The sequence below is a fragment of the Bombus bifarius genome, unplaced genomic scaffold (assembly GCF_011952205.1).
Source record: "Bombus bifarius isolate JDL3187 unplaced genomic scaffold, Bbif_JDL3187 scf7180000007974, whole genome shotgun sequence".
Classification (NCBI taxonomy): domain Eukaryota; kingdom Metazoa; phylum Arthropoda; class Insecta; order Hymenoptera; family Apidae; genus Bombus; species Bombus bifarius.
In genome coordinates this window covers 810764-825722 of record NW_022884360.1, presented here as the reverse complement: position 1 = coordinate 825722, position 14959 = coordinate 810764, and the positions used below count along the sequence as shown (strand labels likewise).

At 34.6% G+C, this 14959-nt stretch overlaps 3 protein-coding genes across 7 annotated transcripts; 1 reads left to right on the top strand and 2 right to left on the bottom strand.

The window, feature by feature from the left end:
• Positions 1-79: 79 nt before the first annotated feature.
• On the bottom strand, positions 80-5980 carry LOC117217146 (sorting nexin-13-like). Of its 2 annotated transcripts, none has more exons than XM_033464513.1 (10): positions 5842-5980; positions 5111-5223; positions 4939-5038; positions 4780-4866; positions 4527-4651; positions 3894-4455; positions 2261-3826; positions 1850-2038; positions 1552-1766; positions 80-1474 (listed from the first exon to the last, which is right to left on the bottom strand). In XM_033464513.1, exons 2-10 carry the CDS (start codon positions 5221-5223, stop codon positions 1144-1146), a joined length of 3288 nt encoding a protein of 1095 aa, XP_033320404.1. In that variant the 5' UTR covers positions 5842-5980; the 3' UTR covers positions 80-1143. The 2 variants fall into 2 exon arrangements, with proteins under 2 accessions (XP_033320404.1, XP_033320405.1); XM_033464514.1 differs by lacking the exon at positions 5842-5980 and adding an exon at positions 5349-5543.
• On the top strand, positions 5968-12952 carry LOC117217150 (targeting protein for Xklp2-like). 2 transcript variants are annotated; one of them, XM_033464521.1, is made up of 3 exons: positions 5968-6055; positions 6437-6662; positions 6740-9147. In XM_033464521.1, the coding sequence occupies exon 3, from the start codon at positions 6804-6806 to the stop codon at positions 8943-8945; it is 2142 nt and encodes a 713-aa protein (XP_033320412.1). In that variant the 5' UTR covers positions 5968-6055; positions 6437-6662; positions 6740-6803; the 3' UTR covers positions 8946-9147. The 2 variants fall into 2 exon arrangements, with proteins under 2 accessions (XP_033320412.1, XP_033320413.1); XM_033464522.1 differs by lacking the exon at positions 5968-6055 and adding an exon at positions 12585-12952 and having other exon boundaries at positions 6285-6662; positions 6740-8991.
• On the bottom strand, positions 9480-14343 carry LOC117217155 (leucine-rich repeat flightless-interacting protein 2). Of its 3 annotated transcripts, XM_033464529.1 has the most exons (9): positions 13415-13553; positions 12805-12991; positions 12181-12307; positions 11968-12107; positions 11603-11866; positions 11383-11524; positions 11179-11304; positions 10852-11066; positions 9480-10766 (listed from the first exon to the last, which is right to left on the bottom strand). In XM_033464529.1, the coding sequence occupies exons 2-9, from the start codon at positions 12886-12888 to the stop codon at positions 10656-10658; spliced, it is 1209 nt and encodes a 402-aa protein (XP_033320420.1). In that variant the 5' UTR covers positions 12889-12991; positions 13415-13553; the 3' UTR covers positions 9480-10655. The 3 variants fall into 3 exon arrangements, with proteins under 3 accessions (XP_033320420.1, XP_033320422.1, XP_033320421.1); XM_033464531.1 differs by lacking the exons at positions 12805-12991; positions 13415-13553 and adding an exon at positions 13977-14343; XM_033464530.1 differs by lacking the exon at positions 13415-13553 and having other exon boundaries at positions 12181-12333; positions 12805-12933.
• Positions 14344-14959: the final 616 nt, after the last annotated feature.

The window sequence follows — 14959 nt, the reverse complement described above, 5'->3', positions numbered from 1 at the left end:
TGAGAATGTAGTAGATATGAACCCCCATAATTTTTCTATAAAGAGAAAAGGTAGGAATGTGAGAAGAGAATAAATAGTATCGATTTATAAACAATTCCTTTAATAATAAGTAAACGATGACAGATATGGCGTTTCAACACGATAGAAATAACGTTCATGTATATATACAATTGTACGACATTTACAACAATTTTACACTATCGTTAAGAATAATTACATTCGTTAACGACAGGGGAATTAAATTAAGATTTTACAAACTTATAGCTGTCCGAAGAAATTCTTCAAAGAGATTCGAATAAATAGAAACTTGGTTTTACTTGCTTTTGTCTTTGCTACGTGTAGGTTTGAAATGGCACGATACATTGAAGATCTTTCGGCGAATTAAGTATTGTATTTTCGCGACGATTTGTACATTAAAGAATAACACCATCATGAAAAAGTTGGTCTTCTAGTACACGTGTAAAAAGTGTTCTTTTATGAAGTACATTGCTAAAATGCAAATTGGAATGCATAATCTTCTTAAATACGCGTGTCTCTACGAGATATTCGAGAGATTTGTGAAACGTTCCGTAACCTACCAGCAAAACTCGATTAAAGTGCTCGAATTAATTCGTGTAAATAGTTTATTAGACTTATTTGGCCACTGGATTACTGTGCTTATTTTATTCGAATATACATATTAATAGAAATTGAGAGTATGATTTAGAAATTCTTTTTCTCTACAGAACTTTCAAATTGTTCCCAGTTTGAAAAATGACTACTTCCATCTTTTCTTCTCTTGTTTATTGCAATTAAATTGGCTGCTCGAGATAATAATGTACATAATCACTTTACCCCTAACGAGTTTTTAGGTAATCTTCCAGTTGAGCATCGATTAAGGAAATTCGTCCTTTGTATTTTACAATTCATCTATAGATAAAATTTATAGGCATGAGTATTGGTTCCCCTAACTCCCTCTATAAAATATTTACTCGACAATATGATTTCTCCTCTCATTCATTTTTGAGAAATCAACTCAAGAGCTGGTAAACAGTCATCCTCCATTTCACTATTCTGTTCAAAGTCTTTGGTGCAGATAGTATTCGATGAAGAGATTCATAGGCGTTCCTAACTCCAAAATACGCTGAATAGAATTATCAGATCTTATGTTTTCTGAAAATTTCTTTGTTGTAACCTTGGTGAAACCGAGTAGAGTTTTCGGAAAATGTCCACCAAGTTGTTCTGAGGGAACAGAGTCTCTACAATTCCTTCTAGAAGTGCGTACAGAAGTCTTCTGTTGAGCACAGGTCGCTGGAACAACTCAAACACTCTCAGAAGGCCTCTCCTGGTTGTTTCACTACCAATGATATGTTTCAATTCATCCGAAAGACAGGATAGAAGTGCAACCTTGGCTGCTACCCTTGTCCTGTTCTTCGTTTCTGCATCCCTGGGTGGTTTCTTTTCGGCTTTAATTCCGTTTGGCCAGAAACTGTTCCTGTACAGTCGAATAATTAGTAAATAACGTTAATTAGTTAATTCCAACAAATTCCGACAAAATATAGGGTTACTTACTTAAATAATTTTAAGTAACCAGCTACCCTGGCTGGACTCGTTAATAGGGAAACGTACTCGACTATTCTTCGATTTACTATGTCGCCAAACATAGTGCGAATAATCTGCCTGAGTAACGTTATTATTCGTCGTCTGAGCCATTGGTTTCTCACTTTTAAGTCGAAGATTTCATCCATCAATAGTAGCATTATTCGTAAGGGAATGTTGTCGTTGGTCTAAAATAAAATGAAATTAAAATGTGCTACATATTTAAATACCATGTGGTTACTACATACTGATCTAAAAGGCAAATAAGCACCTCCACATCCAGACTAGCACTAACTTTGGTGTTCTCATAGAAGGCATTGGGTTTCTTTGGATTGCCAAAAAATTTACTTATATTGTCCATAACTCCATCTACCGTATTTAGCATATTATCCGGCATAGTTTTCACTGCCTGAGTTACTGTTTTCATTGACGTTTTCAATGGATTCATCAGAGTATCTATCTGTATTAAATCGAGGATTAAATACCTTGTATAATCCTCTTACAATCTTACTCGTATATACAGAGTGTACCAGACAAACAGAACTCTTTAAATAAAATATCATGCATTTAATTACTAGTATCATTTAATACAAAATTCTTATATTTTTTTCTATTTTCAATTGATTTAAAGACACCGCTTGTTCCAGTTGACTAAAACACCCTGTATAATAATTATAATTACCGTTTTAGATATCTGTCCACCAGTAACACCTTTATCGTAATCGCCCTGCTCCAAAAAGTTCAGTAACAAATTCTGTAAACCCATATGTCCTTCGACGACAGCTGGTTTCGTTAATTGATGCAACCAGGCATTCAACATCAACATTCTTCTTTCCAAAACGGTTCTTTCCATATTATGGAAAGCCTTCTTCGCTGGAAAAGGAATTTTCGCCAAATCGTAGTATTTTTCTTTAATCTTTTGATGAAGATTGTAAAAATCAGAGTATCTCCTATAAATGTGCCACTTCTCTTGATAACCTGAATCGTAATTCTTGGTCACGGCTACTGCGTAGATACCATAAGTTTTCCCACGATCATTAACTATTCCAGTCTCGATAATCTTGGCCGTAATTTCGAATTTTCCCTGTTGCAACTTCTTAATGGCATTCTGATCATAAGTGTTCTCATCTAATTTGACAAATTGTTCTGAATTCGATTCCAGATAGAAAGAGACATCTTTACCCTCGCTAATGTGGTCCGTATCAATGCTAATTGCCTTCCTTATACTCTTCATGGTTCTAATGTTGATCGAAGAATCTGATTCAACCGGTTTGTCCTCGTTTGGCTCCACGATACTGGCCAAACTCGTCGAAGAGTTAGATTTCGATTTACTATCTTTTAATTCAGCCGGTTTAGTATCCTCGGTTTTGTATATTTCAGACATCTCATCCAAAGTCTCCAGTTCGTTATTCGTACTCGACAAACTGATACTATCCAAAGATTTTGTATCTTCTTCAGATGTTGGATCTTTCAAAAGATCCAATTCCGCGAGAAGTTTTACGTAAGCCTTAGATCTTTTAAAACCCGGCAGAAATCGATCCTCGTTTTGTAATTTTTCGTAGCAACAAGCTCTAAGATCGTCGAACCATATTTCTTTCACAGACTCAGTTTTTATTCTGGTTAACAAAGTCTTTACCAAGGCATCGTCCAGTTGTAACTTTGGAGATGCCTTGTCACTAAGGTACTGCTGATAGATTTTGATAGCTGCTTCCTTTAAATTTTCCAGATCTGTATTTTTACGCTTGGTACCTATGAGACTAGGAGTTGCTTGAGCCGCGTGCAACTTCTGCAATTCTATGTTGGATATCTGTTGCTCTGCCGATACCCTCCAGCCATAGATATTTAGATAAAAGAACAGGTACGATTCTGCATTTATGGAGGTCATGTAGTCGATGAAGTAACTCAACGCGATATTATTCTTCAATAGCTCATCTAGGGGTAAATTCACTAATTTCTGTCCAGGCATCAGTAGCCTGTTCCAATCAGGCTGAGTACCAATTAAGTCGGTCTCTGACTCTAGTCCCTCCTGCATCCCGATAATCCTGGTTTCCAAAATCTTCTTTACATAGAGTAAACTATTCAATTGTTGTTTCACCGACAAATCATCCTCTCCTCCAGAATCCTTAGAACGAAGATGAGCTATTTCTTTACAAACTATATTTTTCGTCGCCGTTAATTCATCTAAGCTATCCGTCACTCTGATCACCGTTAAAAACACATCGCTGGGTAAGCCACCTTCTTTAGCGCACTGAAAATGCAAAATTATAAGCATAATTCGTTCCCTGCTGTTTAAAACAATCTTATAATATACTTACCAGCCATATACACGCCTGATTAATATAATCAGGATCAGAGAATAGATCCAACAATGGTTTAATAATCACATTCACTAATAACTCCCTTAAAATAAATCTTACAGTCAAACAATCGAAGTCTCCTTTTGGTAATACAAGATATAATAGAATTTCAGATATCTCTCCCAAAAATTCAAGTTCCTGAGTGCTATTAGTGCACACCAGGTCCCTGCAGATTAAATCGTTCTCCATTTGCACCTCCAGGTCGAAAAATATCTTTTCCAGCGATTCCTCTTCTTTCTCTTCGTTATTTTCGATTGGTTCCGTGAGGGAAGATAAATTGGGAATGTAGAACTTAGACTGGGAATACCAAGAGACGTCCGTTTCACTTTTATTTCGTCTATGCGTGGGTGTCTTCTTAGGTGTGCCACTGGAAGTGCTTGAACTGGCACTACCTTTCTGCAGTTTCTTGGCTCGAAGCTGTTTTATCCTCGCTCTTGCCTGTCGATAGAGCCTAACATGGGAAGCTGCATCGTCCACGAGGCGCGTGGTTAAGTATGGTACCCAATCTACACCTTTCACCCTAATGAAAAGATGATTTTCTTAAAAGGGAATGAAGCAAAAAAGATTTATCGAATTGTATGCTTTATGTACCGATTTGCAATGTTGATTGCTATTTTCTGAGCAGTGTCCCGAACAGAATATATAAACTCCTCGTCGTCTGTAATAATGCTGTACCATGGTTCCACATAATCTCTGATAACGAAATCTAGTATTTCCTATATAGGGGGAAGTCGCAAATCGTATGTTACTCTTATTATACATATTATATATTATTATATACTATATAATATATTTCATGTTGGGGTACACAAAGGCAATAAAAGTTCTTAAATCGACTATGTACTTGCAGGGATTCGTCAATAATACGGCTCCCAGTGATTCTTCTATCTAAAGTAAAGGTCATCTTCTGGGTGGATAGATCTAGAATATACTGAAACAAAAAGAAATGCATCTTTAAGCACCATGGTAATCAATCCAATCGTATTGTTTAATGTGTATTCACCTGCCGTAACTTTTCAGTCTTCTTGTTTAAGTCTTCCCTTTCAGACTTAACTGCATTGTCAAGATTTGCACCATATGTTCTATATATACATGTGATTATTCTACAACAAAATTAAATGGATAGAAATATCAATGCTTCCAATATCAAGATCTTAAAAGCAAGTGAATCATACCCTAAAATTAAGGCTAGCAGACAAATAAACAGCTTCAGGATCATTCCAATTCCAATAATATATATGAGTAGAGCAGCCGCAACTCCAAGAAGTCCATATAGTGGAACGTTCATCTGCAAAAATGCGAAGCTGGTTAAATGGTCATTAGCAAAGAAGATGTAAGAATAAGATGGCAGTATTACAAGGAAGTTTAATAATAACTTCTGATTCAAGATAATCGAAAAAGAATATACATTACTGGAAATTTCCTATTCGATGGTCCTTATCAATGATCGGACGTGAAATATAGTTCTCTTCTCGCATTATCGCGAGATTGGGTTTTCATAAAGAATTTTTATGAATTCTTACTGGACACATTAAGTTTCACTCAAATGTCACTCTCCACTTTAACTTATCGAATAGATTTGATAGTGATACCATATTATAGTGTATCATTCAACAATTGTCACATTGACGTTTGCATCACAAATCGGAAGTCCACGTTTGAGTAAATAGACAGGAGAATAGATAGTGACAAGAGATTGTGGAGGATCTCCCAAAATGGAAATTTCATGGGACAGATATAACTTTGATAGAAATGTTGGAGCAGAATTATTTGATGAACCAGTGCGTGCCCAGTAAAGAATTTGCGCACATCAAAACAGAAATAAACGTCGACGAAGCAATATGTTCCGTCTGCTACAGTAAAGTCGATCATTGCACACGCGCGGGCGCCATTCTTGGGCCCCTACCTTTGGATTGCCGGATAAACGGTCGTGTACATACAGCTACGCACATATTGCGGTCCTCGTACGATTCATCGCACGAAACTGGTCAGCTAACCAACAGTTTATTTACATCTTTGCAGGCGAACATTAATCCAGCAAATACGTCCGACGACATGTCTGGTTAATTCCGTATGTGGATGTTAGGGGCGCTTCCGCGCGCCAACTTTATACGTCCTACGTAATTACTTAATTCTTTATAATTTATAGTGACTCACGAAAATCTTAACTCGAGTAATAAGTTCATCAAATATCCTATCTAGTTAAGAGTGAACAAAATAAAATATAGGAAGATAAAAACGATTCAAAATGCTACTTCAAATCTTCCTTTCCTTTCGAACTGTTTTACCCATGTCTCACCTTTTTTTGTTTTTCCGCGGAAAAATTATTCTGCGCAGTAAGATGCGCAGTTGTCATGTTCTGTGGCACCTTTTCATGTAACAGTCATGGAGCGTTAAGTCACTATATACTAATATTGCCAACCTTAACATACAATAACGAACAAAATTCTTATAGGAATAATAGAGATCTTTAACTTTTATATTATGTACATTATTTCCAGCCAATTAGATGGAAGGTCAAAAAATTTCAAACTTAAATTCGTCAACGTCTACGTTGACCAGTTACCAGGATTTTCGGTGTTTGAAAAGTAAATATCCTGGAAAGAAGTTTTTTTTATAGAATTAGTTATTTAAAGAATTGTGAAAGAACTACTGGACCAGATAAACGTTTAATTACACGAAATCGTGTAAAAATTGCAGCTTAAGTGCTTGCTACTTATTCCAAAGGTACCTATAAACTTTAACATATACAAATAGAATAACGTTTCTAAGTTTTTTTTATTATCCTCGCGCTTTTTTTGTAGATTGTGTTTGAATAATATCCACCTTACGGTAGTTTGTTGTAATACTTATTTGAAAATTTAATCCATGAATTCAAATTTTTTTGATATGATGGAGAACTGTTGTGCTCCACAGTGGGCAGATTTTACATGTAGTCCTCAGGTTTGTTGTGATAGTTATTTCGAAAAAGAACACGAGGTGCACGATCCTCAAATATTTTTGAAATCTACCATTGATTCCACTCCATCTTCCTCACATACGCAAGAAAGCAGAACTGAGCAATCTATCAATGAAACAAAGTTTGATGACAGTTTAGAACAACAAACTCCTGCACATTGTAATATAGCATATTTTATACCTCATGAAAATAAAATGCATTCTATAGAGAAAGTTAAGGAAGATCATCAATTAGACAGAGCTATGAAAGACTTAAAGCTAGATGAAAGGTCCAACAAAATTCATCAGACATGGAATATATCAATAACAGATCTGACCACTGAATTTAAAGTATCAATGGCAAATCATAAAATTAAGAAGGATGTGCCTGAGAGGATTAAGCAGCGCATGTTACAGGCAAAGAACACAATTCTTGGTAAGTCTTCATTGAAAGATGTTCAGGCAAATAATATGGAAAAGAAAAGTACTTTACAAACTGCATTTGCAAAAAATAAAGATAAATTAGTAATAAAATCAAAAGTTGATACTTCAGCAAAAGATAATCTTTCAGAGAAGAGATTATCTTATAAAATTGTATCACTTTCAAAAAGAGAATCTAATTTATTTAATAAAAAACGACACTCATTGGGTAAATCACAACCAAAGGTACTTACTTGTCAATATGGTATAACAAAGATGATAAAGAATCGAAAACGTTCAAATCAGTTCGTAAGTTTAGCAGAGGCGATTTCTAAGTTCCAAAATGGAACACCTCAGAGATTCCGTACTCTCAGTAACAAGGATATGAAGCCTGGTCCATTGATGAAATTGAAACGATTACCGATGAAGCTTACTTATCCAGTTTCTCCTGCATTAAGATGCAAACAGAGAAGGAGAAGAGGTAATATCTTGAGTCAGCAAGAAAGAGAAGAGTTGGAGTTTGAAGAAATGAAGAAGCATCAAATCAAAGCAAATCCTGTACCAATTAATATCTTAAAGGGTCGGTCAGTGTTGAAAAAAGTGCCTAAAAAACCAACTACAGTTACGGAAGAGTTTCATTTGACTCAGTCTAAGAGAATACGTCATACAGCAGGACCATCCCTAAATTTGCAACAGAATACAAATGCCAAGGAACACAAAAAGATTGTTCCCATCACTCCTTCCACCAGTTGCTCAAGTGTTTCCTCTAAGAAGGAAAATCCCTGTGTAGAAGTTGTTGCAGATAACACAAAGGACACAAAATTCAATTCTAACACTCGCAACAAGGAATTTCAGATAAGAAAGGAAGAAAAACTGAAAAATTGTCACACTCAGGAAGTAAATAAAGTAAAGACAGAGTTTCATGCAAGACCCGCACCTAAATTTCTAAAGCCAACAAATACAGTTAAAGAGCAGAGTTCAAAAAGGAGAACAATAGCTACATGTCCATTTAGTTTTGAAGAAAGAAACAAATTTCTTGCTAAGAAGAAAGAAGAATTTATTAAGCAGTTGGAGGAACAGGATAAAAAGGCTAGAGTATTTCATGCCAATCCTGTTCCAAGCTTTAAACCTGTTGTGATTCATGGTTTATCTAAAGATAATATACGAAGCAAGGACAAGGTAAGTGGCTCTAAGGAACTTGGAACCAGACAAATAAAAAGTTACAGTAACCAAGAAAATAAGCAGCCTAATGTTATGAACAATACATTAACGGACATAAGCACTAGAAAGAAGGTGACAATAAATAGAACCAGCACAAGCTTAATAGATACCAAAAATAAAAAATTAAACAATGTCCAGAACAAGGTTGGTAAAGTTGAATTAAATACAATGAAAAGAGCTCAAAAAAGGAACGAATTTGATGACAAAATCAAGAAGAGGGAACAGGAATTTGGAGCAAAGAAAATGCAGGAAGAAAAGAATAAATTATTGAAAGAAAAAATGGAAAGAGCAGAGTTGCGCAAAATGGCAGAGGTGAAAGCTAGACCAATGCCAGTATATAAACCTATAAATATTGTAAAATCAACCAAGCCTATAACCAATCCACAAAGTCCTGCATTGGGAATTAGAAACAAAGCAAAAGCCGTTTCTTAATTTTAATCAACATACAATATACAAGTTAATTATGTATTGACTATATGTAAGTAACACGACATGATTTGTTAGGTAATACTTCTTTGAGTTGTAGGAAATATTTGAACTCTCATATACGGTATCATAATAAAGTAATTTTTTTATGGAGAATGGTGCAATCGAGCTTCGAATCACAATAAAAAAGCTGTATTTTTTTTTGTAATTTTGTGTCTAAAACTGAAAATTTTTATTTTTACCATTTAGATAATTTAAATGCTAAAAAACAAATTAAAAAGAAAACTAAACAATTTATACATATTTACACTTAGAAATGACGATTGAATGTAATTAAATATTTCATGATTCGCCATAAATTCGAAAATAACTTGTATTAGCTAACTATGACATAAACAAGATTTGTTATTTCATTATTTTTTTGATTTGCTGGATTACTTTTTTCAGATATATCTCTAATTGATAAGGATGTAAATGACATTTTTAGTACTTCTCTTTTATATCACATAAAATATATATAATAAATTTATATACCAAGAATATTATATAGCTTCAACAACATAGTTTAATTTATTTCGAATGTACAAAGACCACACTATCATACATCTACTTTCTTTTGCTTCGCATCAGTCAGAGGAATAAAAAGTTCAGTTCTGGAGACAATTCAATCGATTAAAAATGCTATCATTAACAACTTTAACACCACAATCAGCAGGAATATTTTTTCTTCCATCAATTTCAGATGTTCCAGTTATCTTTATCATTCTATTTGGCATACAATCTAATATCGATTTTTTAGATACGACAATACGATATAAAAAATTAAAAACGTTTATCAAGATTTCACAGTAGACGATCGATAGTAGAAAATGAATATTGTAGATTGGTTGCTTCCATTCGAAATTCTAGCTTTAACTATTAACACGGTTCTCGTAGAAGTTATAAATATTTTGTATCTGTAGAAATATCGTTTATAAATTATTCGATGTAACACAAAAATTACACTCATTGACGTACGCAATGTTTTAATTGACCCGTATATCATAAATTATTCTGAATAACTATTATACGGTTATCTTCAAGTTTCCATCGCAGTAGCTCCAATGAGCAAAAACTAAAGTAACATGAAAGATTGTGCCTCAAAAAATAAAGGCATGGAAAATATTTAATTCCATTTATAATACACGAGTCAGAATATTTTTCCTCAAAATAATATACATATTACGAATCGACTCCATAACTGTTCGCAAAATTAACGAAAAAATATTCGGTGTTTGAAATGCATTGAAAAGGCTGTTACTTCTTTTTCTTCGTTTTTTTCTTTTTTTCTTTCTTTTACTAAGAAATGCAGAATAATTGTTAGTGTTAAAAAAAAAAAAATTAATGAAAGAAAAGAACGTGTTGAATATAAAACAGCGACTTCTTTTCACAGCAGTTTAGCGTATAATTAATCCAAATATGGCATCCCAATAGACCATTGCACAGCGGTGGCCATTTTGGAATGCCATACTTGTATGCAGTATTGTACAATTAAAAATCAATTAAAATCATGGTAAAATCCGCGTAACGATTACTATATGTACGTGTTCCGTTCGCATAAATTATATTTCAATGCGTTAAGTAGTATCTCATGTTGTGTGAGGCAACATCGGCACACGGTTCCCAGTGAATCGAAAAATGGCAGACTCATTGTACAGACCCCAAGAAGTCGTCCCGTCAAAGCTCTTTCAACAGAGCGGATTTTGCGTTTTTAAGTTTATCCAATCGCCTCTGTAAATGAGAATTTGCCGTTTCCAGTTCTTCTACACGGCCTTGAGTCTCTCTGACCTATAAGAAACAGATTTTTTCCGATTTATCTGGCGAGAATGTTCAAATTACAAAGGATTAAAATTCGCAGAGAGTTTTCGCTTACTTCTCTTTGTAACTTTCTCTTTTCTACTTTCAGTTCATCCTCCGCTTTTTCAGATGCCTCTGCTGCTGACTTATAACGTATTACTTGACTTTCTAGCCTGGCTACAGTAGCTTGCAAAGTAGACATATCTTGTTCAGCTTTTTGAAGCTTAAACTTGTAATCGGCCAAAAGCTTGTTTGCTTCACGTTGCACATCTTCGGAGTCTGATAAGCAACCTAGAAGAAACAATTAATGAAATATAATTATAGATACACTAAACAATATAAAAGGAAATTTTATAATATGCTATAATATAAGTACGGTGTATTTTATAGTAGGTATACAAACCTAATACTGAACCAGGCGATCTTTCGGACCTAATACGATTTCTTGTCTCCTCTAGTTCCAATCTAAGATGTCGTATCTCATCTTGCAATTCTTTTTTTTCAGAAGCAAATTTTCTCAGCCGGACATCTATGATTTATGATAAAACATTCTCTCATATATCTTTTTATTTCAAAAATATTCTTTATCTTTTATAATTGCGCATACCTAGTGAACCCTTTCCAGCGTTTTGCAATAATTCTGCTGCTTCTGTACTGACTAGTACTCTTCGTCTTGGACGTGGACCGTTCTCAATTTCATTATCTTCGTTTTCACTTCCTTCATCGTCGACAATAACTAAACCGTTTTCCTAAAATAATTTTAGTTTTTAATTACAGAATTAAAATAAAAAGTACGACATATTTATTTGAGATTATCGCTTACTTACTTGTATAAGCGCATCTCTTTCTATTAATTGTGCATGGCATACATCTAACTCGTCTTTCAATGTTTGACTGAGTCTTTTTAACTGCTCAGATTCGCGATTCTTTTCTCTAAGTTCCCTACGAAGTTGTGCAACTGTCTCCTCTAGTTCCTCCAATTTGTCTTTCAATAGATCGACTTGATAAGCATACGAAGATTTTTCATTGTCTAACTGAGCATTGGCTATCATCGCCTTTCTAAATTTTTCTTCAAATTCTTTCAATTCTAACTACAAAGGAAAAATTCGGAGGAAGGCTTGTACATATTTAAATAAACGAACACATGGTGTTTTTTATCCTAATATGAATTGCAAGATAAAAATATTAGTACCCTGAGGTCTCTGCTTAGGCCAGCATCTTCCAGTGAATCTTCGGAAGATCTTCGACTGGATTGGAAATTGTTAGAATTCGTGAGGAGACGCGACGACCTCACAGAATCAGGTGTTACTCTCATTGTTCTATTCACATCAGCTGAAAAATTGCGAAAATAATGTGTTTTTCGTTTCTAACATTCTATGTAGAATTAATTTTTTTGGATAGATACCTGAACACATGTCGTACACCCTATCTGCATTTTCCTCTGCCTCTTTCTGTTGTCTTTCTAACTCCCGCATTCGTATTTCTCTAGCTTCCGCTCTTGCCTGTCTTCTAGCAGCTAATCTAGCTTCTGCCTGAAAGTATGTACGGTAAATCCATCCTGTTACCAAAAACATAGTTTCACATTCAATTTATTATTAACACATTGACACATGATATAGAAACACTGTATTAGACACATGATATTAAAAATAACATGCGAGATCCTGATATCAATTTAGATCAACAAATACTTACTTTAATTTAGTCACAATTAAAAGATAAAATATTAATTAGAATAATACTTGTGACATGTACTATATATAATATCTCACTTATTTAGTAATTGTCTCTACACATTCTGGTTTACAGATAAACTTATCAAGGAAGATATAAACCCCACCTACTACAAACATGCACACATTTAAGTACCGAAGGTCAAGCACACTTATAGCAACAATACTATCTTATTTTATTTCCTGTTAAGGCAACGAATACAATTTTGAAATAATATAACAATTATAAAGTTCTTAATATCATCTTTTTCATAAACTCCACTCTGTTATATTATTATAAAATAATCAAGCCATACCTCCTTGGCTATCTGATCGAGAGCCTGATCCTCTGCTGAATGTCGTGCGGTTGTCCGCCTACGTCCAGCTATAGCAGACTCCATTTCAGTATTCAATGCTTTAATATGTGTATTTTGCTTGAATATCAGGCAGACTTTTGCTAGGCAGATCCACGTCCTTCACCGTACAAGAAGACAAACCACCACACTAAAGGACAAAGGGACAATATGCTAGAGCTAGAAATATGTGAGCATGATTTAAAGCATGATTAATAGACGCATTATGACCAATTGAATATACTGTACAGATGGGAGAATGATGTTTGCAATGCAACCAGACATAAATGAAGCGTTAACGTTCAAACATTGCAAGGATATTCATTCGTAATAACAACTCATTCTGATAATGCCTTAACTGTTGCAAAGAATAATTTAGTGGTGTTACAGACTGCTAATAATTACTCATTATGCAACAAAAATGCTTTATATGTAGACAATGACGACGAATAGATAATGGAACGGTTATCACTCTGAATATTTTAAACGACTCAAAAGGAAAAATTACTGAATATCGATATTCAAAAATTAGAAAATTTTGAAACTAGAGGCTGCAAAAGGAGAAACTTCGTACTTTTTCAACGAATTATAGGTTAACAATACCCGGCGACATGTGAAGGTTCAAAATAGAATTGTAAAAAGAATCTAGCACAGGTAAAAACGGTCTTCCGTCGTTCTAACGTTACAACGTTTTCACGCTAAGAATAACATCTCCATAGTGGGATCTAATAATGTATTTGTTCGGATCACTTTTATTGTGCTATAACGCGTCAAATGATTCCCCCATAAAAAAATCGCGTTCGTCGTTAAGTCAGTGACGACAACGACGACGAAGACGACAACAACGAATGAGACACAGGATCACGAATCTAGAACAGAAACGAAATAAAGAGTCTGGCAATCGAGTTCGTACGTTCAACAATATATATTAAATAGACTTGCACACCCACACATAACGTCAGTCCGAATACATGCAAATAAGACCTTACTGTAGTCGTCAATCGTCTTTTTTTCTCTCTCTCTCTCTTTCTCCCTCTCTTTCTCTCTCTCTCTCTTTTTCTTTCGATTTCTTTTTTCTCTCTGTACAACTACGACTTCTCCTAAATGTTAAAAATCCTATGGTTAAAGGGACTTACGACGCGAGAAACGCTGTCAGCCAGCGGATAGGCGCATCTTTTTCTCAAAGGAGCCGCATGCAAAAATAAACTGGAGGACACTATAAATACAATCAATGGAAATCGGAAGAGTGAGCCACGATGACCATCTGCGGCCAGGGAATTAACTCGGTGCGGTTTCCGTTCAGTTGATTCACGGTTCCATGGAATTTTCCAAGTTATCGTTGCAAATTAAGCTCACGCGACTTCACGGTCAAACCTTCTACCTCCTATAGGCGAAAGCTTGTAAAAACAGTGCGTGCAGTCGCACTTAAATATAGCGGAAGACACATTTTTCGATCGAATAGCCTGGATGGTGATGCATGCGAATGCAAAAGCACACTGTGCGCCGCGCCTCGAATCACCGAAATTGGTGGAGTCATCTGTATATTATAGCGCTAACGTTAGTATTCCTATCGGCAATACAGTCTCTTACAAATCGTAATCTTGCTTATCTTAAGCAAATTTGTTGTACATATTGTTCTAGTTACGTAAGATTAAATGAATTATTTGGTTTAATATGCAGAAGAAACTTGTCTAAACTAATCCTTTTCATACAACCAGTTCAATAAATTTGACTTCATCTTTTATATCAGCATGGACATTTCTATATACATATATTATATAGGTAACTTATAAACCGTAATCTTGCTTATCTTAAGCAACTTTGTTGCACATATTGTTCCAGGTAATCAAGATTAAACGGATTACTTGCATTAACACATGGAACAAAATTACTTAAAATAATCCTTTTCATACAATCAGTTTGTTGAATTTAATCTTTAATTATTCTCTCACATGTTATATAGCACATTTTTAGATGAATGAATTTGAGTATTAATAGACAGTTTGAGTTGTGAAATTGAAGATGATGTTTCAAAAGGTTCTATAATTTTGTTTCAATGTAAAATTTTGGATGCAGAATCAGAAATGATTTAAAAAACTAAAAATCTTTTATAGGTAAC